The sequence below is a fragment of the Euleptes europaea genome, chromosome 8 (assembly GCF_029931775.1).
Source record: "Euleptes europaea isolate rEulEur1 chromosome 8, rEulEur1.hap1, whole genome shotgun sequence".
NCBI lineage: Eukaryota > Metazoa > Chordata > Lepidosauria > Squamata > Sphaerodactylidae > Euleptes > Euleptes europaea.
In genome coordinates this window covers 50,230,821-50,254,929 of record NC_079319.1, presented here as the reverse complement: position 1 = coordinate 50,254,929, position 24,109 = coordinate 50,230,821, and the positions used below count along the sequence as shown (strand labels likewise).

Genomic DNA, 24,109 nt, shown 5'->3' with positions numbered 1-24,109 from the left:
GACATTTCTCAGCACCAACATGATTCACCAGTATGGACGTTTGTGATGTGTAAATGCAGTGAATAGAAAAATGGCATTCAGATTTGACCAGTGAAAATCCTGAAAAGCTGAGTGTCAGTGGCAATTTCTCTACTTTCACAGTCACTTCCGAGACTCCATGCTGGTCTGATAGGGTATTCAAAGTCTGTTAAATATACAAGCTTCTTAATTGGACATATCTCTGCTGATGAGGGCATGAGAAGCACCACATGGCCAGCACAGAATTTTTACCAACAGAGGTTGGAGCTATAAAATACTCTGCATCTCATGCTTGCTGTGAACCAAGTGGCAGGGATCGCCTAAATGATCTCAAACACAAGATTAGCACATTCAAATCTGTTTGTAAAACAGCTCAATAAACCACTGAAATAACCTCTAAGCATGTCACAGTTGACAAACTAACAAAATGTAAAATATAAACATGCACAGATGGAGTAATACCAAAATACAAAATTAAATGGGGGGAAAAACCACAGGGTAAAAATACAGTTAAAAAACTAACAACCCCCCCCCCCCAGTAATAAAAACCCAACTGCTAATCTACAGTGCTTAACCAAAATTATGATACCAGTGCAAAACATTCTAGAAAGAGCATATATCCAACCTTTGAGGTTAAGGTAAAATCATTTTCTCCAGGCAGTCCATTGTGGGATACCTTAAGTCACCCTTGTACTGGAGAAAATATAACTAAGAAAGCCTGTTAAGGTCATGTGACCAAACCTTGTTATTTATGCCCCACAAGTAAAAATGTTTTCTCTGAATAGTCTATGTGATTATCGAAGTTGCAAAGGATACTGAGAACTGGCACAATGATCACCGTCAGTGAATTCAGGCTGGTTTCTAAACTTCAGAGATACCATTTTTGACTGGCTCCAGTATAAGGCATCACTTAAGTTTTATCTTTTTATTTTTATAATAAACAAAGGAAGAACTTTCTTTCCCAAAGTTATGAGGAACACATACTGGGCTTTGAACCAGTAATTTGTTCTAAGGGCAGAGGTTCCAATGTATACACACAATGTCTCAATTGAAAGGAGTGTTCTTTGTACATATGTCTTTGTGTGTGCACAATCGCTATCCCCACCAATAAAACTGCTCTGGCGATTACCAATTCTTATTGCAGTAGATGTTTTCAGAGTGGTTCTATATTTTTGTCACATCTGTTAACAAACCATTCTAAATGGATGATCAGCCACAGTTAGAAGTCAATTCTGTTGATGTTTGGAAATTGTAAACATTTTTGACCAAAAGCATTTGAAGTTCATGAATGGCAGACTTGCTGCCCAATGTTGCAAGCTATTGCATGCTGCTGCTTCCTAATGCCATTGAAAATTCAGATTCCACTTCACAGATTTCATTGTGACAACTGCACTCGCCTTTGTTAGTGGTGGCTTTTCAGCACATGTAGACTGAATGTACAGATGGTGAAACAGACGTACCTGAATAACTGCCACATGCGGTGTACCTTTTTCCTGCATGGAACATTTTCTATGTAGAAAATCTGTAGCATCTGAAGCAGCTCTAAAACCAATCTTGTTAACAGCAGAGCAGACAAAAGCAAAGCATCAATTGCCAAAGTATTTCACAGCCAGTATTTTAAATAATTAATAAATGCCTGTTTGCTATTAATAAACACATCACATTGTGAGCACAGTGGATAAGTAAGTTTAACATTTCAGTTACATAAACTTGGCACAGTGATTTCTTTTTTGACTGGATAAGTGCACTGAAAACAGATCAGCCTTCATCTTCCTTCTGATATCTGGATTCTTGCTGGATATGCTCCAGCCACAGTGAAGAACTGTAAAATTACACTGATTTTGACGGGAGAGTTAAGCATGTGCCTAGGGATTTCCCAGTGAAATACATGGGTATTTAACAATGAAATCCTAAGCAGGTCTACTCTCAAGAAAGTGTTCTTAGAATTGTACTGCAGAGTGCTTGACTTTGGCTGGATTGTATCCATCTTTTACTTTTGAGATGGAATAAAATATGAAGTTTTCTTGTTGTTTGTATACCCTCAAAGGTCTACCAATGTTATGTTGTAAACAACTGAATTCTCACGAGAACTTTTTAAGGGAAGGATAACAAAGGGATGCATTCCTTCAACAGCATCATCAACACCCTTCAGTTTTAACATTATTAGTTATGATCGGAAGGGTTTCTTATTATAAAGTGAAGGCACAGTATATAGAATTTAATGGAGGGAGTATGACCCCCCCCCCCGAGGCAGCATCAATTTTAAAAGTTGATAGAATGGTTGTTTTAGAATGGAATATAAAAAAGCCAATGATTTTAAAGGGTTTTTGTGTCCTCTATGTTGGCCTTGCTGTCTCTGAGCCTTTCATAGATTTTGTCATTAAAATTCTAATCAAGATTGACAACAGGCAATTAAGTGTCAGAAGAACAATCTGATAGACACTGCTCTTCTATGTCTATAGGCATCTTCAGATAAGTCTCTTCTGTCAATCTGATTGTCAACGACTGTTATTTCCCTCTTGGAATTGGCTGCACGAAAATGCGTGCCTCTTCTAAAATTCATGTGGGACAGAGGAGCAGCAGAAAGATTCCCTCTATCATCATCATCACGAAAAGGACATTTCTGAATTTGGAATAATCACTCAACATTGTTAACTGCTACCACTTCAACAGAATGGGGTTGTGGTCTGATAGAGCAACTAATTGATTGCTGCAATCTCCCTACAATTTTAAGAAGAGGTAGGGGCCTAATTTACAACAGATCTGTCTCTTTGATGGGTGGAAGGCTATTTGTGGGCAAGCTAGTAGGCTGTTCTCTGCTTTCAGTGCTCCTTGCTAGTCATACAGACGACAGCACCTCGTTTGTTGGGTCTCTGCCCTTCTTATCTTCACCCTTTTCAATGTCAATGACGTGGACCGCTCCTGGCTTCAAAAGCAAATCATCTGTCTCCACCTGGCTCCTGGTGTCTTCTACTTCTGTGTACTTCCCTTTGGACGGCTGGCTTGTTTTACTGAAGGCTTCTTTGAAACGGCGTTTGAGCTGGGCATCAGGACAGTAGATGTATTCATAAAGGGCGGCTGCAAGGACTGCTCCTATAATTGGTCCCACCCAATATATCTGCATGAAAGGTGGAACAGAAACACAGAAGATCATGCAGTAAGAGCAATGCTTCAAAAGAAACTGTAGGTTATGGACAAGGATTGTCTTGCACGTAACCTGAAGACAAAGGGTTAATGCCTCCTCCATGGCTACTCCCATGGTGCTACAAGAACGTGCAAAGCTTCTATCCATATAGTTGTGTGCTTGCATAGCCCACTGGTAACACACTTCCTAAGGGGTATGTATCAATTGCATGTTATGTTAGCCAAACCACATGAACAAGAAAAGCTTTCTATGTTCCAGGTCCTGCCTGTGTCCTTGTAAATAAGCACACACAGCATGGTGATACAATCATATTTTATACAAGAGAATTCTGAATATGCTGAACACAGAATTCTGAATGTGCTGAACTGGCTCATTATCTGCCTTGGCAACTCCTTTTTTAATACATCAGCATACAATATCTTTTGATAAAACGGAATCAATACAGATATAAAATATAAAAGGAATTAAACAGAATGGCACTATAGATGTCTCAGGAAGTTTACTAACATGTGCTACACAACCCCCCACAAAAATATATATGCTGGTGAGCAAATTAAAAGAAGCTCAAATACTATCACAGACACAGGTACGTTTCCCCCACAGAAATCTTGCCAAATTTAGACAGCCCTATCATGCAGCGCATCCTGTTTGATTATTCAAGTTCTGGTTTACTATACTGATTCGGTTTCAATACAAAATCAAAGTGCTGTCTTCAGAGTATATCAATTTAAACCAAAGCGATATAAATCAGAAGAATCCTCTCCCCCCCCAAAAAAACAAATCAAACTTTCCCATTATTATCGAAATACTTCCTCAACAAAAATTCGTATTATTTTGCTGCTGTAACCTTAAAATTCAGGAGCATCATTTCAGAGGGCATCTGGAGTTGCAGCGTGAGGGGGGGAGGCAGAGAAGTACTCCACTGACAGAAATCCTTCTTTCAACAGAATTTTTCGGCAAAATCCACGCTGTAACTAAAAGGTGTTTCTTCTTTGCATGGTTCCTTTCTTCTTAAGTCTGTCCCTTCCTCTTTGTCATGTGGCTGCCCTGCCCTGGTCCGCAAGGGTAAATAGTCTCACCTAGAAGTAAGGGCTAGTTGTGGTTCCCGGGCAGAACAGATGGATCAACGGGCAATATCTGGGGTGATTTGCTGGTCCCTGCCCCCTGGTGTCAAGCCATAATATAAGTACATGAACTATTGTGCTGTATGATGCACAGCAAAGACGGTTTCCTCACAGTTCTTTCTTCAGAAAGAAAAACAACTTTATCATAAGGTCATAAAAGAAACACATATTCAGGTTTAAGAGGTCACATATTAAAGAGACATATTCTAGTTTAAAATTTTAAAAATACTGTTTTAATTTAAAAAATATTGCTTTTTTTTAAACCCACTTTGAATTGTATTCATTGAAAGCACTACAAAAATAAGTTTCTCTGGGCAACTTCAAAAAAACAAAACAGATACGTGAAGAAATCCTGTGATCATGTAATGTTCTCATTCACAGATGATCTTAATGGAAATAGTTTCATGGAAATATTTTTTTGAAAAGAATAAAACAGTCAGATTTTCAATTATTTGTTGCTCTGACAAAATAAGAAGTACTTAAGTATACAATCATCACTTACCCAGTGGTGGTCCCATTTTCCCATGATAACTGCAGGTCCAAATGATCTAGCAGGGTTCATGCTGGCACCTGTGTAGTTGATCTGCATTAAAATACACATACAGGTTGAGTATCCCTTATCCGGACATTCAGTATCTGGACTGATCCGAAAACTGAACCTTTTGAGGCGGCATGCAGGCAATACTCACAGGCCCTCAGTAGTGCCATTGATGGTTCAATATACATAAAATTATTAAAAAATATTGTTTAAAATTACATTCAGGCTATGTGTATGAAGAATATATAAAACATAAATGAATTTCTTGTTTAGACTTGGGTCCCATCCCCAAGATATATCATAATGTATATGCAAAAATTCCAAAATACAGAAAGATCCGAAATACAGACCACTTCTGGTCCCAAGCAGTCCACATAAGGAATACTCAACCTGTATGTGAAATTATTACTATAAATCATTATTACACAATAACAATGTTTGGCCCCTAAAAGGGACAGAAATTATTCCTCAGTGGGCCTGTCCAGAAAAATGGGCATGAACATAAGAACATAAGAAAAGCCATGCTGGATCAGACCAAGGTCCATCAAGTCCAGCAGTCTGTTCACATAGTGGCCAACCAGGTGCCTCTAGGAAGCCCACAAACAAGATGACTGCAGCACAATCCTGCCTGTGTTCCACAGCACCTAATATAATAGGCATGCTCCTCTGATCCTGGAGAGAATAGGTATGCCCCATGACTAGTATCCATTTTGATTAGTAGCCATGGATAGCCCTCTCCTCCATGAACATGTCCACTCCCCTCTTAAAGCCTTCCAAGTTGGCAGCCATCACCATATCATGAAAAGCAAGGGGGACAAGGTACAGGACTGCAAGATGAGCCTTCCCAGGGCAGTGAGCCTTCCTCTAGGATGCCTCATAGGGCTGCTGCTGCTCTCACTGACCAAGCATCAGTTCTAGCCAACTTGGGTACATCCTCACAATACCAGAGGTTGTTTAATTTTGATCAAGAGTACTCCATGAGGCAGACTATCTGCAGGGTTGTTCAGGGAGTAATCCAGCCAATGGCCTTGCTGTGGGGATGAACCTATAGTGTCCACTGAGTAAACCTATAGTGTCCATATATCGTTTTATGTGTCCATATTCCCACTAATAGTAATAACACTTTCCTCTGTGTTCAAAGCACTTCAACTAACACCCCTTCCTCACCTTGAGGGCTGAAAGTCCTTAGGAGTGCAGGGGCCTGCACCGTTGCCCGTGCCCCTTGCACTGGCAAGATTGGCATGGACGCCAGCATCAGGTGTTCCTGAGGTGGTCCAAGGGAGAAGACGCCTTTAGGCAACCTCCTAAGCCATTCAGGCCAGAAACGCCCCCTTTACACTCACCTCAATTTATGCCACCTTTTTAGGTGGCATATCCCCGTTGAACCCTATGGAGCGGTTTCATGGGGCTCAAGGGTGAGGGCAGCAGTTTGGCTTCGGTGTGTGTGGGGGGCTGAATCCTCCTTTGGAGGTGGCGCCTCCAGCCAACAGCTCAGCCCTTCCGCTCAGGAATGGGCTGCCCGTTCCACAGTTATGGCTAGTGTAGGAAACATCAAAGCAAGTATTTAAAAGAGTTCAGGTCTTGAAACGCCAATGTGCAAGTGTCTACCAACCCAGGCTGGGCCAGGGTTCCTAGAACAAGTGATTGAAGACACATGTTTTTGAATCTAATAGTCCATGCTTTTTGCGTTTGTTGCAGTGAACAATGGCGTGACAGTGGCATTTCCTAGAGCACTCAAAATATGTATAGAGTTGCCCCAAGGCCCAAATTACATGTTATGTTGGAGTTCTGTGATCAGCTCTCTCAATGTGTTGGGTGCGTTTCTTCCAGTTCTAAACAGCGGCTGCCAGGTTCTCCAGACCAGATCAGGGGCTTGGTTCTGGGTGGCTGGTGGTGACCTCTCTCCAACTTAAAACTGCCCCTCTGACTAACCCAGCAAGAAAAGTAGACAGGCGAAAAGAGGGCCTTACTGCAGCTGCTTTTAAGGTTAAAAACTGCAGCTGCTTTTAAGGTTAAAACACATATGGAGAGCCTATCATGGATCTCCCCACATAATATAAAGACAATCCTGCAGTATAGGTCAACATTACCCCACAAATACTGGTGACAGGAGAAAAAGTCACTTGCCTAATCAGTGAGGTTATGGCAGGAATGAGATTTGCACTGGACACTATCTCTTCCCTCCACAAACAACTAGCTTATGCTCCAAACCACATCACTCTGCAGCAATCCTGTAATATAGGTCAGGATTTTTCCTATTTTACAAGGAAATGTAACGATGTTAAAAACTTTTTGGGGGCAAAACTCTACCAGGTGAGTTCAAAAACAACTGAGCACACACACAACTGTTCTTCCAATGAAACCTATTCAGATGTTACTAAGATTGCACATGAACCATTTTACACACTGCAACTGGCTGCATAACATTCACATCATGTTATTCAGCAAAATTCCAAAGAATGGCTTATTTTATACTCCCAGAGAATCCAGCTACTTACAGCAAATAAGTGTCCGATGGCAACTGACAGTCCAATTGCTAACGCCACTGAACCTGTGACATCGCTGCGTTTTGAATCACAGCTTGCAAAAATAGTAAAAACCAGCTGGAATGTAATTATCAACTCCACCAGTAGTCCGTGGCCAGCGGAAAGGTCTCCATGTACCTAGCAAAAAGAAGCACACCAGAGATCCAGGAAGCATAAAGAAAACTTGAAAATGAAAATACAATTTTCTCCCCACTGATTACATCCATTTCAAACCAAACGAGTAAGGAAGCTAGAGTGACTTTAAAGCCTTTTAAATAAAGAAAGTTACACTCCAACAGGCCCTGTTGCTGCTGCACAACTTCCACACACTGCAACAGTTACATGGACGCCACCAGTGGCGTAGCGTGGGTTGTCAGCACCCGGGGCAAGGCAAGTAATTTGCGCCCCCTAACCCGTGGATTTTAGCACTCGAGTCTCTTCCACTAGATTAGTTAAAGAAACCCTTACCCCATAAGCACATGTATTGTTTGTTATGAAAATACTGATGTAATTAAAGTAAAATGCATCTAAATACAAGTTTATTTTCAAACACTTCTCAGAAGAGCATCCTGGTGTCCGCAGCCTCCGCCAGGGCTGTAATGTGTTTCCAAGGAGAGGGCCTGTGGGGGGGGGGCCACTGGTCCCCTGCAGAGCATGTTGTGCTAACTGGGGCCTGGGAGGCCTGGGTTCAAATCTTGGCTTTGCTGGGGGGCGCAGAAGGGAGAGCAGCTTGATTTCTGGGGCTTGGGGAGGGGGTCTTGCTGCAGGTCGTGCTCCAGGGGCTGGCTTGGAAGGAAAGGCCGGTGGCAGAAGCCGAAGGGCCGGCCTTGCGCCGAAAGGGCGCGTTCCCGCGGGAGCGGGGCTGCTGTGCCGCGCAGGGGCCGGGCCGGCTCCGCTCCCTGTGCCGCGCAGGTGCTTGGCGAGGGGGCCGGGCCGGGCCTCGCCTCCCTGCGCCATGTCTGCTGGCCCCGCAGCAAGAGCAAGAGCCGCCTGGACGCCGCGCAGGTGAGCGGGCTGGGGGGCTGGGGGGGTGCGCGTGCCCCCGGGCTGGCGCGGAGGCGCAGGGCCGGCCGGCCTGCCTGCCTGCCTCCCTGCCAGCAAGCAGCCAGGCCGGCTGCGGCGCCAGGAAGGGTGGCTTGGCGGACGCTTGGCTCGGCGGGGCAGGGGTCGAATCCCGGCTGCGTCGTGCACACGTGTTGGGTGGTCTCGGCCAAGCGCGTGCATTCTCCGCCTGGCCCACCTCACCCGGTGGGGGTGAAGATAACATGCTGCAGAGGGGAACGACGTGAGCCGTCTTGGGTCCCCACTGGAGAGGAAAGGGGTGGCGGGTTGGGTGAAGCGCCCTTTTGCTGGAGGGGAGGCTTCCCCTTGAGACCCTGGCGGGCGAGGCGAGGCTGGAGCAGACTCTGGAGAAGAGCGGCTGCTGGGGACGGGGGGGGTCTGCCCCCCCTCCCCCAGCCATGGAGACCCGGCCACTCGGGGCAGAGAGCTGCGAGTGCGAGCGCGCCCCCCCAGATGTTGCGCCCGGTGCGGCCGGCCCCCCCTGCACCCCCCACGCTACGCCGCTGGACGCCACAATGCAAGGGATGGAAGCTGCTTCATGGCTAATGAACACTTTCTCCCATCTATAGGATAGCATGGTGTCGAGTGTTTAAAAAGTAACTCCATACAGGTGGGTCAAATCATTCCTGGGGAGGTCCTTCTTTCCCACCGGTGGGAGGTTTGGGGGGCGGAGCCTGAGGAGGGCAGGGTTTGGGGAGGGACTTCAATGCTGTAGAGTCCAATAGCCAAAGTGGCCATTTTCTCCAGAGGAAATGATCTCTATCAGCTGGAGATCAGTTGTAATAGCAGGAGATCTTCAGCTATTACCTGGAGGTTGGCAACCCTAATGGGGATGCAATTAGATGGGAGAAGCAGCACCTGACCTGGTGCGCTCTCTTGCATACAGCCATTGCAATCCATCTGATGCTGTGTCACAATGCCATACAAGGATAACTGGAATGCTCCATTTGTTAATGTCCGAAGTGGTCCAAAGCACTTCAGTGATGGGAAAGACTTTTAATGGTGCCCCGCTTCAGAAATCCGATGTGCTGATATGCTGATGGCCACATTGTGTAGCTGTGAAGCTTATGTGACAATTTCGTACATGTTGCGTTGACTGTAACAGTTGGCATGGCTTTACTCTAAGAGCTTCTGCACTGTCACAGCAAGCCGAAGAATCAGCCTTTTTAATCGTCATCATATATATGACAGATGGTTGCCAGATTGGGAAAGGCGCAAGCTGCACTTTTTTGAATGCATACATTGCAAAAATCCAGAGAACGTTTCTTACAGTGTGGATTTCACATGTGATTTTTCTTCTTAGGAGGACTATAATTTAGTGTTATATTATAAATCCATTAATTAGCTCTAACTCAATTAATTTCCGTTTCAATTAAAAACAGGCAGCAGGAAGCTCAAGTGCGTGTTAATAGGTCCTGCAGCAGGAATAACTGATGGGGATCCTTTATTAGCAGAGAACAAAGCTGAACTCTGAGGCACACATGGCCTGTTTTTTAAAGAACCATGTCATCTTGATGGAGTTTCCAGTCACCATCACAATGGCATTGGGATTTTTTTTTTACATTCCCAATCATTTAATCTCAAAATCTCATTTCACGTCTGTTTGTTCTATGAGCAATTAAATGATTTCTGAAAGTTCTAAAAATATCTGTTAAAGAATCATTGTCACGCACAAAGTAATGTCTGTCTGTATGAGAAAACAAGGGCATTTGGGAAAGAAACCACTTTCTTCTTTTGGGTTAAAGAATACATGTCACCTTTATTCATTAAGAGCCAATATTTGTTGCCATTTATTTATTTACTGCTACGAAACAGACTTCCTAAGCAATTGATTCATAGTGGAAATCCACGTAGATCCTGTTCTTATGAACTATTTCATCATGGGACAGCCTATCAGGATTAAAATTAGTCTTCTGAATGCATGCTACACCCATTCATAAGAAAGGGATCCACATGAGTGTCGACTACAAGGCGCCTGCCCAAAGATCATTTAATGGATGAAAAATGGTCCCAAAAAATTAGATAACAAACCATCACCTCAAGTCCCTTACCTTAGTATAGATTACTTTATTCCCTACAGGCTATAATCTTCCTTTGTCTATACAACAATGTTAGAATAAATTTAGCATGTTATCTTTTGAAATCATGCCAACAAATGTCTTTTCATAAGTCTATACTAATTTGTATTTTCATATTTGAGGTTTAAATCAACTGGTGCTATTTATCTAATCACCATTAATACCCAATACGAAGCAGAAGAGAGGATTTGTAATGCCAATGTGCATCTTTACCAATATATATCTAAATGTAACACACATGCAAAAACTACACTGCCAAAAATGCTCGTTGGCATTACAAACTGATTAAAACAAGACCTGTCTTAAGTCTCATCTATAAAAAAAATACCCAGAATCTTTCACTGTGAATTAATTCATTCTGTTCTCCTAGTTATATTAGCATGCCTCAGAGTTAATGACAAACCACATGAACAAGCTGGAGCCAATGTTTGGGCTTGTATGCTCCCTTTCCCTTCCCCTTCACTCTTCCCCTCATGCTCACCTACAGACATTCATGGCAAACAAAACACATTATTATATACGAACTACAAAGAATGGCTTGGTCACTTTCCTCCAAACCAGAATTCCAAATCAAGATTAAACCAGTTTAGAACTCTGGTTTGGGGGGAACAAATTATACTTTGTGATTCAATTTAAATGCTGAACTATAGATTGCTTCCAAAATTGATGTGCTTAATCTTTGAGGCGCTGAGGTGTGTGTGCAAGGCTGAGGAGCTCACATCTGTGGCTTGTTTTTGCATCTGAACGATGACACAACACATCAGAATCATTATTCCATTTGTATCCTGTTCTCTGAAGTATGCCTTTTTATCACTCGTCCTCTTGAATCATGACCAAAGCCAATGCCACGTGGTGTTACCCATCATCCCTAGCAACTGTAGTTACATCAACAGTAGACAATTCCTGGATTTCAATTACAAAATGCATATATGCTGGTGCTTGTTACTTATGTTTCATAAGAACAAGAGAAAATTTGTTTACCGAGGTGACTCCCAAGGACCCTACCACACGCCTAGGAGTAACAAGGTAGAGAATGCCTGCCCCTGTGATGGCACCCAGGCACTGGGCTGCAATATAGAAGACCGACTTGGCAAGGCTGATCTTCCTAGTGCAGACCATAGCAACAGTGACGGCAGGGTTAATGTGGCCACCACTGATATGTCCAATGCACTGCACCATCGTGGCAATGCTGAGTCCAAAGCAGAGAGCGATAAGGACCATGTCTACAGGTAGAGGTTTCTCAGCTCCGCCCCAGTTGATTGTGGAGCCGAGGCTCAGGAGGACGAATATAAGCATTGCCAAAAACTCTGCTGAAACAGCTTTCCAGAAGGCCTGAGTCCAGATGCCTTTGAACGCCGCCATGACAGCCTCACACTTACACAGACGTCCACACTTGCTGAAAAGGAAAACATAAGCAGCATTAGAAATTACCCTGCAGCCTTAAGGTTTCTCCAAGTGATCACTACATCACCTGTAAAGTTACCAGAAATGGTAAAGATACAGATGAAGTAGGGCTAATGTTTTATGAGTTGCTACATAATGGTCAATCAAGTTTATTTGGAGAAAGGAGATATGAAGCTTTCCCCCTACCTCGGTCCCCTCTTGTATTTGCCACACTATTCTCTAACGTAAAGCCACTGCAATGGGAAAGCACAGATTAACAGGTCTGGTCTGCCCTCCCTCTTGGTTCTGCCCAATGAGCACATCCTCATGCCTTGAGAAGGTCAGCATTACATTCTTCTTCTCACACCAGAAACAGCATTCAAGGAGGAGGGAGGGGCACCTCCTTCTAGAGCAGGCTCCAAAGGGCAATAAAGCTGGGCATTTGGGGCACATTATATCCCAGCAGCTATTAAGAGTCTTTAACTTAATAGTGATGTGACAACTTTTGTACAGTGCCCCTATATGGATTTCTGCTGTAGACAATTCCATAAATAGAGTGCAGTCCTCATTCCTTCGAGCAATTGGAGGGCTACCCGGGTACATTTCACCATCAGCCTTTCAATATGAGTTTGGTCGTCGCTCAATAGAAGATTGTGCCTGGGAACACACCTTTAATTATTGGTTTCATCTATTTTTTGAGGCCCTGGAGGATATCTTGGTAAGCTTAACCCTCAAGGACTCCTATAAGGCTCCGTGGCTCCAGGATTTTGAACATAAGCTATCACTTGTAAATTTGAAGGTGGAAGACCTTTACTCTTCTTCTGTAGATCAATGTAAAAAACATGGGGCCACATTGATCTATGCTAGAATTAAGAGTTACACTCCTTTCGATGTTCGGAGGATATGTCCTCCACTTGCCCTGGGCCTGTTATCTAAGGGTACTCTTCTTTCCTATATGGATTCTCTGGTTAGTCCAAAGTTATGTAGAATCTTTATGCATTCAAGATTTAATTGCCCCTTTTCAATGGTTTTGCTGGGCCGTAAAGATCCCTTTTTCAGGCCGGCTGTGTCCCTGCCCTCTTCAGTCAGTGGACTCCTTGGTACATTGCATTGTCTTTACGTATACCAACTTAGGCTAAAATGGATTATTATACCATGTTTTAACAAATGGTCCACATCTTCTTGAGCAATTTCGGAGCAAAAGGTTCAGTTCCTCTTAGAGGACTCTGATCCTCAGCGTACTTATTTTGTTGCTCGTTTTTTGGAGGCTGCAGAGAAAAGACAAAGGGAGGTGTTTTTAGAGATGGGTCTTATTTAAGTTTTATGGTTTTATTGTTCAAGAACAGGGGGAAAGAAAGCTGGGCATTTGCTAGAGCCCAAAGACCATCCCAACAGTGCCGCCATTTTTACTTGCAGAGTCCACTTAGGAAAGTCAGAGGCAACCTGAGATAATACTTGGTTTGCACATTCCACTTCTCTCAGGCTAAAAGGTGTCCACAGCAGTAGCCTTGCAAGACAGCCCTCCACATCCTGGTGTCAGGACAGCCTCCAGACCTAGTTTGGAGTCAGGGAGAGATGTTCCATTTGAATACTCGTTGCCTCTTCTTTCACATCCCTGACATTTCAGGAAGAAAGAGGGACATGACTCTTTCCAGAGTGTACAATGATAATGGGATGATTCCCACTGCAGCGTGATTCTCAAGTGCACTACTTTAATTTTCCTCACTGGAATGAATGTCAGCCACAAAGTACAATTTCATGTCACAAAGTGACACGTGTAAAATCCAGAGCGCATAGTCCCAGATAATATGGTTAATGATACAGATCCTGGAACACGGTAATCTCATCTGAGAAGGAGTGGGAGGACCTGGAAACGGATTCCTCCTCCATTGAAGAATAGGGGATCAGAACTCTGGAGACCCCAAAGTTTGTCAGGGCTCTCCTAGTATCTGATTCCCTAAATCCAGAGGCCTTGGAAGAGGAGCCAACCCTAACCCATTGGGTTAAGATGGTCTTCCAGCCTTAAAGTTCAGCCATCCCTTGACCACACAGGACCAGGCTCTGAACTGGCAGTCCCCGCTACCCCCAGTTCCCCTTCGGACCACCAAGATCGTTGGAAATGGTAGATCAGCAGGGACATGGCACTGGTTAAGTGCCTAGTTTATGGTCTGTGTTCATCTCACAAAACAAGACTACTGCCCCCACATCTACAGTTCGTTGAAATATACTAGCCAACTAACTCTTGGCAGGATGAGGTTCCAGAGATGACATAGAAGGGCACAGCTACTTCCCTCTAATTATTTAATTCAATTCACTTATACTCCCAACTTTTTCCTCAATGTGGATCCAAAGCAGCTCACATCATTCTCCTCTCCTCCCTTTTAACCTCACAACACCAATGTTGACACTAAGACTCTGCAACTGACCAAGGTTACTCAGTAAATTCCCATGGCAGAGTGGGCACTCAAACTTGTGTCTTCCTAGTCCTAGTCTGACACTCTAACCACTACACCACACTGGATCTATTTAAGCTTCCGTCCTTGCTGGTTCAAGTACAGCAGCTCATAACCTACAATTCCCTTCTTCCAGACACCTGACCAAGATCTCAGTTCTGCCCATGGGACAGCCCGGGTTTGTAGTATCTAGTCAGTATGTTTCTCCCCGGCACTACTTGGTTCATGTTCAAAAAGAGCAGTTTTCTTGCTCCAGCCTCCTGATGAACTGGGGCAGAACAGTTAATTCCTGGATTTCATCTGGAAGACTGACTGGAATGGGCCTAGGGACATTAGATTTTATGACAAATCCGGGGCATACAGGCCCATTTCACCTATTTGATATTCCAGATGAAATTGTACAAACCTGAAGGTGACACACATACATGAGGCATGGGTGGGGGAAATGTATGCCAGTGGGCTCTCATTCCTCACTATGAACTGCTCATGGATCCAAGTAAAGATCTCATCAGGTCCTGCTCCTTGGCCCCTAGCCTGCTAAAGGGATGAGGGCTTTTACACTGCACCTTACTATGTTTGCAAACAATGGCACTCATCAGGATCTGTTACCTCAGTAGGCCCTGGTACCTGCCAGTGTAAATTAGGTAGGCCAGGGAACTGACTTATGCCCATGCAACACTTGAGATCTTTTCTCTGCAGGAGCCTCTTCTTCCCAGTTCTAGGCCAAAGTCTTCCATGCCCCTGACCTTCATTGTTCCGTTACTGTCTGCCTTTCATGTTCTCCTACTGGACTTACTAGAGCAACCCTATTTTGCTTCCCAGTCACACTATCAGACTGTAGGGAAGTTATCTCCTCATTTTATTTTCATGTTCTCACCCTGCCTGAAGACTTGACATTATGTTTTCTCAATGGTAAATTTTTCTCAATGTTTTTGAGAAAATGTCATTGAGAAAATGTTTTCTCAATGGCTTACCTTGCAGGGTAAGCGTTACACTTAACTTTTGAAGCTTGGCAGGGGTTACTCTGGACCCCACGCATGGAGGCTTACCTTTTGGTCCAGAGTTGGTAGCAGCTACTGAATTCAACTTGGGGTGAAAACCTGGAGTTTAATATTTTGGGAAACATTTGACCTAACCAAAGCAGCCCAACTGGTGGAGACTGGTTGGAACTCTTTGACAGGGAAGTTATCTCCTCATTTTATTTTCATGTTCTCACCCTGCCTGAAGACTTGACATTATGTTTTCTCAATGGTAAAATGATCCCCCATTAAAGTTTTGCATAGTCTGTTCACACAACAAAACCAATAACTTGTAGTATGGGAGGGGGAACTACCAACCCCAACTTTACACATATGGTGGACTTCCTATATTTTACAGTGCACAGAAAGCTACACTTTGCAGTTTCAAGACTTTCGACTGGAAGAGTAAAGTAAGTTCCCTGTCTAGTCAGAAGACAAGCAGTTAAGAACACTGGAATGCATTTTGCTTTGCAGGGCTCTGGTGCTTTGAAGCAATACCTGAAAGCATGCTACTTTCCCCTTTCATATGGAGGAGAGATGGAAAACATCACCTGCCAAATGCCTGCATGCCATACAGTTCGTAAAACCACAGGAGTCTTGCCAGAAAAAGGGTAGGCAATCCTAACCTCACCATCTATTAAAACACTGTAAAGTTTTATGAACTCCATAAATACTTCTGCAGAAGCCTGTCGGGGACTTGGTGGGAAACTCAACCTTACCCTGACATTACTCGAGTGTGTTCAGGTACAGCACAATCCTAAGCACAGTTACGCCTTTCTGAAACCCTGCTGATTTCAACCGACCCAGGAGTGTAACTCTGCAAATGTCAACCTTCCTTCTGAATTGGGATTTCAGTGATATTTTTGGAGCAGCCATAATTAACTAAATCAGCATAATGCCAAGTCCTTGCAAGGTTATGGAATGGGTTGTAACTGAACAGCAAGAGTCAGTGTGGTCTAGTGGTTAAAGTGTTGGACTGGAGTGCAGAGGAGACCTGGGTTCAAATCTCCCCTTGGCCATGAAGCTCATCAGGTAACCCTGGACCAGTCATTCTCTTTCCTAGAATCTACTTGACAGGATGTTGCTCTGAGCTGTTTGAACAAAAGGGGAGGATAAAACAATTATCACAGCAATAGTTTGCTCAGTGAAAATTGAGTTTCAATTACTTCTTTCTTACAGCACGTTCTGAAATATATCTACCTTTCTTTCAAGTTTGTTGGACGGGGGATATTTTTGGGTCTGTTGGTCAACACGGTTATCAATTCTACCATACCACACTAAAATACAAATTGCACATCCGTCCAAACAAAGAACGACTGTAATATTGGGGGGTGGAGCCTGAGGAGGGCAGGGTTTGGGGAGGGTCTTCAATGCCATAGAATCCAAAGCAGCCATTTTCTCCAGGTGAACTGATCTGTATCGGCTGGAGATCAGTTGTAGTAGCAGGAGATCTCTAGCTAGTACCTGGAGGTTGGCAACCCTGTTTGTCATACCTTGAAGCTATCTCTTCATGGCTTAATTCCAACCCATTTATTAGTATTCCACCCTTCCTCCAAGCATTTTTGCCTGACAGCTGGCAGAGGGAGGTCAGTCTGAGGGCAGGGATTCGAACCTGGGTTTCCTGCACGGAAAGGAAACGCCTTCCCACCACCCTAGCTCCGAGCAAGCCAGGCGGAGAAGGCATCCCATCCCCCCCTCTCTGAATGCAACCTTCTTCCAGAATCCTTTCCCTTCCAGAGGCCAGATGGATGCAAAGTCTCCCGCTGCAACCCTGGAGACGCTGCACCCTCTGCAGGAGCATCCTCTGCAGGCCAGCGGGACCAGAGCTCTTGAGCAGCCGCACAGAATCCAAGGAGAAGGTCGGCAGCTCCAAGGCCTTGGCCTTTTGGCGGGTCTGTGCGCTCTGGTGAGCGCCAGTCGGAGGAGAGGGGGCCGGGCAAAAGAGAGAGAGCAAGCAAAATATTATCTTTGCGCGCACAAGTCTGGAATCCTTTTTCCCCCCCAGTGCAAAAGGTCCAGCCTTTTGCCACCTCAGCAAATACCGAGGGAGACCAGGCTGACATGGACGCGGGGCAGGCCGCGCCGACTCTCCCCCCTTTCCATTCAGAGGAATCACCCTGGCAAAGCAAACTTTGGCCACTTATGCCTGGGAGGTTTTGCCGCTCCGTAGACGCACATCTTCTCCATCTGAACTCTCAGAACTCTGCACGGGGGCTTTGGGTTGAGTTTTGAGAATTTGGAAGCGGCAAATCCAAGGAAAACCCTCCCGTGCGCAGACGGCCCTTGAGAAAGGGCTGCAAAGTCCCCTTCGCTAGGCGATAAAGCCCTGAACCAGCGATCTCTATATTTACGAGGCAGGGGGCGTGACCAAACCGCCAACTGCCTTGCAAAGGTATATTTTTAGGATCCTTTCCAAATAGGTGAACGAGACGGGGATCGCCCTTGACCTTGAGCAGATCGGCTGCGTTTAACATTTCATCCCGGGAGTCAGGGCTGCCAGGGCGCGCCGGACGCCCCCCAGGCTCTCGCCCGAAACCTTTCCCTCCCCGCCAACCCCGCCGAGCGGCGCCGATCAACCCCCAAAGCGAGCGACTGGGAGACCCGGCGGGAGAGGCGAGCAAAGCCAACCGCAGCCACCAGGCCAGCCCCGCTAAAGCAACTCCTGCAGCAGCTTACTGTCCGGCGTGAAAGTGGAGGACACCGATCCGACCGCGCGAGGCACGCAGCAAGCGCGAAAGCTGCTGCTCCCGGGGCGTCCTTTGGGATTGCACGGGAGGAGCACGAGGGGAACGGCAGGCACCGCGCCAGGGAGGGGCGAGGGGGCAGGGCTGGCGGGGGTGGGGAAGAGCTGCCAGGACCCTCGCCAGGCTCCGCCAGAACGGCCGAAGAGCCTGGGCAGAGGGGGAGCGCAGCTGGGGGGGGGGCTGGCTAGCTCCCCCCTCCCGGGTCTCCGCCGAGGCAGGGGGCCAGCCGCCTGGGGCGCTTCGCCTGCTTGACCTGCACCCCGGCAAGCGGCCGCTCTCCCAGCGCCTTCACCCCTTCTGCGGCGGCAAGGGGCAGCAGGCTGGATCCAAGGCCGGCTGCTTCCTGGCGCCACCAAGAACCTGCAATCTGGACCCCCCCTCCCCCCCCCCCCCAGCAGCCCGGTTCGCGTCCCTGGAGCAAAGCTGTCCCCTGCGAAGAGCTTCGTGCGCTCTCCTGCCCTCTTGGGCTTCAAGGCTCACCGACCCCCGCCCCAGCGGGTCTGGCGGAACAGCCAACCTGTGGCGCTTCTCTGCGGCGGCCCGCGCCCTCCCTCCCTAAAGTTGCCCTTTGAACCAAACGCGCCCCGGTCTGGCCCGCGCCCCTCCCCACGGGCCCCGCGCCCCTCTCCCCCTCGCCTCCCCCACGCGCTCGCCTCCCCGGCCCCCTTTGCTCCGCGGCGACCCCAAGCCGCGGCGGATGCGCGCCCAGCGCTGGACTCACCCGCCGCCGCTCCACGCGGCTCGGTCGCTCATGCCTCCCCTGGCTGGCTGGATGGATGGCTGGAGCGCCTGGGAGAGACGGAGCCGCGAGAGGGAGGAGAGGCGGTCTCCGAGTGCGCCGGGGGAGTCGGGTTACGGCTACTTGTCGAGTTGGGGGTTTTTTTTGGGGGGGGGGAGTGGAGGGCTGGGAAGAGCCTCGTCCACCGTGGGGCAGGCCGCCAAGTTCTATTTGAACGCCCCCCCCCCCCCAAATACCTTGCCCTTACCTGGTCGGCTGGTCGCCTGGCTGGCCCAGGGCAAGCTCTTTTGGAAATCCAGCAAATGTGTCATTGATTCCCCGCAACAGGAAAATACACGTCGCCTCCGAAGTTAAGGCACAGGCTGGGATTTAAGCGTGTTAGTTAATTCTGCAGCTTTTAAAAAAATAATAATTAAAGTTTTCCGGAAATAGGCAGAATATTACAGAATATGTCAAAATGTACAAAAAAAAACGTAGTGTGCAAAAAGAAAAAAAGTGAAGAAAAAAAGAAAAGAAGTGATATAAAACAATACAGAAAGTGACTTCCAACTCGCCTCACACAGAACAGATTATTATATATCAGTATATATTGATATAGCGAGGTTTTAGGAGCTGGATTTCAAACACAAAGACCCCAAAGCCAGTTTTCTGGAAGAACAGGTTTTTTATTTATTTCAGACAGCTGTTTGAGTCTCCAGACTCTGCCCTCAGAGGCTTTCAAAATGAAGTTTGGAGCACCGGACAAAAGTGTGTTTAGACTTTTATAACCTTTTAATTAGCTCATTATAATATTCTAATTATGCATATTACATAATAACTTTTCATTGGCTCAGAGTTCTAGGGGATGATTTCATTGGTTTATAATACAAATCAGAATAATCCTATTGGGTTACAACATAAGGAAAAATCATAGGTTTACAGAAATACAGCAATATTTTCATTGGTCTAGAATCAATACTTGTTTAGAGTTACTGTTAGTGCACCTGGCATTTCTATCTAGTTACAATTAATCTTTCACTCCTTTTGACATACCAGCCACCCTGGCGCCCCCTTGTTCATTCTAACTCTAGCTAACCTTGAGCCCAACAAGCATCACTGTCTGGCTTAAACTGTAATATTTTTTTGGCTTCTTTTACTGTCTGTTTCTTCATTCCAAATATATCTTTCCAGGGGCCCTTCTGGATTTGGAGTTTTAATAATAATTTTCAATTTTTAACTCTTACAGGTCTGCTGCCTCATTCCCCCCTTTGATACCAAGGCTCCTTTGGGCCTTGGTTATCACCATTTAGAGTTTTTTTCGTATGGCCATTATGGCACCTGCTGCTTTCCTTTCCATCGTTTGTTCGATTATTGTACGAAAACCTCTTATGATGATAGGTAGAAAGCATGGCAGCAAGAGACACGTAATTGATAACAATCTGACCATAGTTACCATAGCTTTTAGACCACCTAGATTTTCGAACCAAGTTTCAAACCATCCAAGTTGTAGTCCTTTCCATGTTTGAACAGGGACATGGGTCACCTTGAACATTGGCGTGCGGTATCCCCATGTTCCATCCTGAGTTTAAGTATCTGGCCCATAAGTTTCAATGATACGTTGGGGTGGCTATTTGTTTCCCCATTGTGAACCCCCCCAATGTCTATACTCCTTCTAGTTCAGGTTAAGTCATCGAACACAGGAGTACCCAGTATATTTCCTCGTTGTCTCGGGAGGAGGAAGAACCCCGGGACAATGGTCCCAAATGCACATGTTCCCCACCAGTTGTGTGGTAGCTGGGAGTAAGCACTCCTGCCACAAAGCCAGAAGAATCCAGATTATGCCACTATCCTTGGGATTTGCCCACTGCCTTTTGAGCCTGGTAAACACCTTGAATGGGTTATTCCCGGAGCAGTTATAAAGGGTCCCTGAGGTGGTGCAATTACTAGTGAGGGGGATTGGTGACCATATCGTTTTCAGGGGTTTGGGGATCCAAGTCATACCAGAAGACGTTATTGACAATATCTGAAAACAGGCAGAATTTCCTACAGGTTTTGTGAACCTGTTGGTTGGCTTCCGGGAGATACAGAGATGGGCCACTACTGAGTAAGATAACCCCCACACTTGTGGCTGGACCTTTTGGGGTATAAGTGAGAGTTCTATTACGCTGGGCCAAGGACTTTGGGGTGGTTTCCAACCACATCTAAGGCTATTGTTTTGTATTGTTTTTGTTTTGCTGAATGATCTGAGAGGCACAAACCCAAGCCTTCTCAGGGTAAGTGACTCCTCTTCATTGCCCAGTAAAATAGCCTAAATTTGGAGCCATCATATAAGTTTTTCCCACTTCTGTACAGGTTTTGATGGGAGCTTGGAAGCAACCAGAAATAACACTGGGGAAAAACGGAAAACTTAATATGAATGGCCATTTTGCTTTATCAACTCATGGCACTGATGACAGGTAGATGGTGTATAATGAATACAAGCCAAAGACAGTGCCAAGGAGCTATAAAGGATTATCAGGAAGGGAGGTGGCAGACTTTTTAAGACATTTAAAACTTTAATAGGGCTAGAATTTTTAGGACATGAATCAGTAACAGAACGGACACCACACAGGCGCTGTCTTTAAAAACAACAGAAAATAAAAACAAAACAACATTCAATTAAAAATCCTACTAGTTCATAAAGCCAGTTCATTTGAAAAAGAGTCCTGAAACCTCCAGTCGATCCTCAATCTTCAGGCGTGCGTTGACTAGCCAGAGTCCGGGAGTGGCTAGAGCAGGCCGGTCGTCTCGTTGGTGCGGGGCTTCAGCAATTATCAGGGTCCAGTAAATTAGTTTATTGAGTCTCAGCAAATTCGGTAACCTTAAGAAAAGCAGGCTTGATACAAGACTGGTGGATCCAAAGCTTTAATTTGGCAACCCGGAATGCAGAGGGAGTCATAAGGAGCCACACCCAATCGCCTAGTTTCACAGTGTATAAGTTGGTGTTCAGCACTTCTGGGAGCCCCCCCCCCCTTTGGGTCCACCTGTAGTGAAGAGATAAGACAATTCTCCAGAGCCATTAGTTGTTTTTACAAAACAAGATTTTATTTCACTTAATATAAGTTTCCCTTTAGGCACTGAGTAAATATGAGTGATCAATTACATATAAGTTTACAAGGAAAATATTTTACTGACCAGCAGACAGAAAGCTGCTAAAGCAGACGACCATTAGTTTTTTTGTCACCTTTTGTTTTACATGGGAACCACGAAGGAGTAATCCAATCATCCCGCCCCCGGAGAAAGGTATAACTGGAGTCTCCAGTAATCCATACCTTACCTTAGGTCATCCCCTGGCATGCATGCCGTCCCTCTGTGGGTTTGGGCTTTGCGCAGTCTGATCACGCTCCCCTCCCGTTTCGTTGGTCGAACCTCGGGAACCCCCCTTCTCCCCCCCCGCTTTCCTAGTATCTTAGCCCATGGAACCCAGGACAACTCCGCTTCAGGACAGGTGCAGTATCTCCCGTCATCAAAGTCCCTGCCACATGGGCAAACTTCTCTAAAACTACTCTCTTTATTTCCTAGGATCTCTGTGTTGTTGTGTACATGATATTGAAGTGTTTGTGCACATACTATTAGTAAGTAAATCTTTGAAACTAAATCCATTGACTCCGCTTTATTCTTTGAATCACGGTTTGGACTCCCGTAGACATAGGTTAGATCCTGCAGGTTATATCCATTGCCGGTTATTGACTCACTAATTTCCCCATATAAATATTCATAACCGAGCAATTTGGCTAACAGTCATGAGGAGGACTTTCCATCAGCTGCCATCTATAATGTTCTCCACTGGGAACTCAGTTCATAAGTGAACAGGGACCTGATTCAGAGTGCAGCACTTGAGGATAAGGGGAACGGGCCACCTCCTGCTCTGTTCTCCCAACCTGAAACAGTTCAGGGGGCTCTATTTGCCCCACTAGGGTCTGTGTGTGTACTGATGGGGTACGTGTAGATTTCCTAACTGAGCCCTCCAGGCTGTTTCAGGTCAGGGAAAGGGTGCAGCCTCTTCACCTTCTCCCTAAATGCTGCAGTCCCAATCTGAATCAAGCCCTCAAGTGTTGGGAATTGAGTTCCCGACAGGGAATGTTGCAGGTGATGACTGACAGGAAGCCCCTATCTGAATTGGGGGCCCCACCCTTGGGAACTGGGTTCCTAGCAGGGAACTTGCAGAGCGTGTGTGACTGAAAGTCAGAGTGGGGAACCCAAACACAACTTGAGGGGAAACTAACTGGATATTATTTAGGACTGAACCTCAATTGTAGGGTGCCGATCTTGTAACAAATATTAGAATGTCTAGATTATGTAGTCTGCAAATGTTACTGAATTAATGTAATAATGCTTTGATCCCCGTTTCCTGCTTTTTTAAAAATTATGGATGTATTGAATTTTGTATGCTGGCCAATGGCTGTAAATAAAAGTATCTATCTAACTTGAGGGAAAACGTAATATAGTTAGGCCATTTTTTGTCCTTATCATCAGCAGAGGGTATAACCAGACATCCACGTCTCTGCAGCTTCCAGCATTTTTTTGTTCAAACCAAATTATCAGACGCATGGGAACTCACTTTGGATAAGGACTATGGCATGAGTAGAGAAGAGGTTCAATCCTTCTTCCTTGGTCCATTTTCTTGACCTGAAACAGGACCAGGGTCTAGATTAAGCGAATAATGGCTCCTCAGATCCATTTCAGGTCAGTAGAACAGTGCAGGGGGCTGAGAAGGCCACCCCATGATCTGATCTGCCTAATAATGAAGTCTGAAAAAATGCCAGGAGCTGCAAAAATGTCCATGGCTCGTTCGCTTGTAAAGGCTGGATTTCAATGGGATGTTGGTGAGGCAAAAGCCCTCACCTGTCAGACTTGCCCTCTTGGAATGTCATCACGCTTCAGTTGAGCCTCGGTCCCTGTAACTGGGCTGGCTTCTTTGCATCGCTTCCTATTCTTGTTTCTTTCTCTGGCTCCTGTCCATCACCTCTCATTCCAAGCCCTCGGTTACCTCCCAGTTGTTGGAATGTATACTGCAAACTACTTGGAGTAGGTTCTTTTGTTTATGGAGCGTTTTAAAGTCATAAATATCAACAGAATTAAGTTCTGTGCATATCGGAAATATACACAGAAAATACATGTGCAACAGTTGGCAGCCGTCAATTAAATGAAACAAAATCCCATGTAAGATAATTGGGCAATGGGGTGGAGAGGGGGATAAGCCTACAATTGTCCATAAAAAGTACTGATCAGTGCTGCCGAGAAGATGGCATCCTTCAAAATA

At 45.5% G+C, this 24,109-nt stretch overlaps 1 protein-coding gene across 1 annotated transcript; it reads right to left on the bottom strand.

Moving 5' to 3' along the window:
- Positions 1-2,627: 2,627 nt before the first annotated feature.
- Positions 2,628-18,860, bottom strand: AQP4 (aquaporin 4). The gene is made up of 5 exons (XM_056853990.1): positions 18,811-18,860; positions 11,472-11,886; positions 7,324-7,488; positions 4,790-4,870; positions 2,628-3,136 (listed from the first exon to the last, which is right to left on the bottom strand). The coding sequence occupies exons 1-5, from the start codon at positions 18,840-18,842 to the stop codon at positions 2,858-2,860; spliced, it is 972 nt and encodes a 323-aa protein (XP_056709968.1). The 5' UTR covers positions 18,843-18,860; the 3' UTR covers positions 2,628-2,857.
- Positions 18,861-24,109: the final 5,249 nt, after the last annotated feature.

Bases quoted from the DNA above. Each gene is read 5' to 3' on its own strand.
- AQP4 (XM_056853990.1), bottom strand. From the start codon at position 18,842: ATGAGCGACCGAGCCGCGTGGAGCGGCGGCGG. The intron at 11,887-18,810 runs GTGAGTCCAGCG...TTTCCTTTTCAG, and splicing joins GCCGCGTGGAGCGGCGGCGG to CAAGTGTGGACGTCTGTGTA. The intron at 4,871-7,323 runs GTAAGTAGCTGG...ATTTTAATGCAG, and splicing joins CCATCGGACACTTATTTGCT to ATCAACTACACAGGTGCCAG.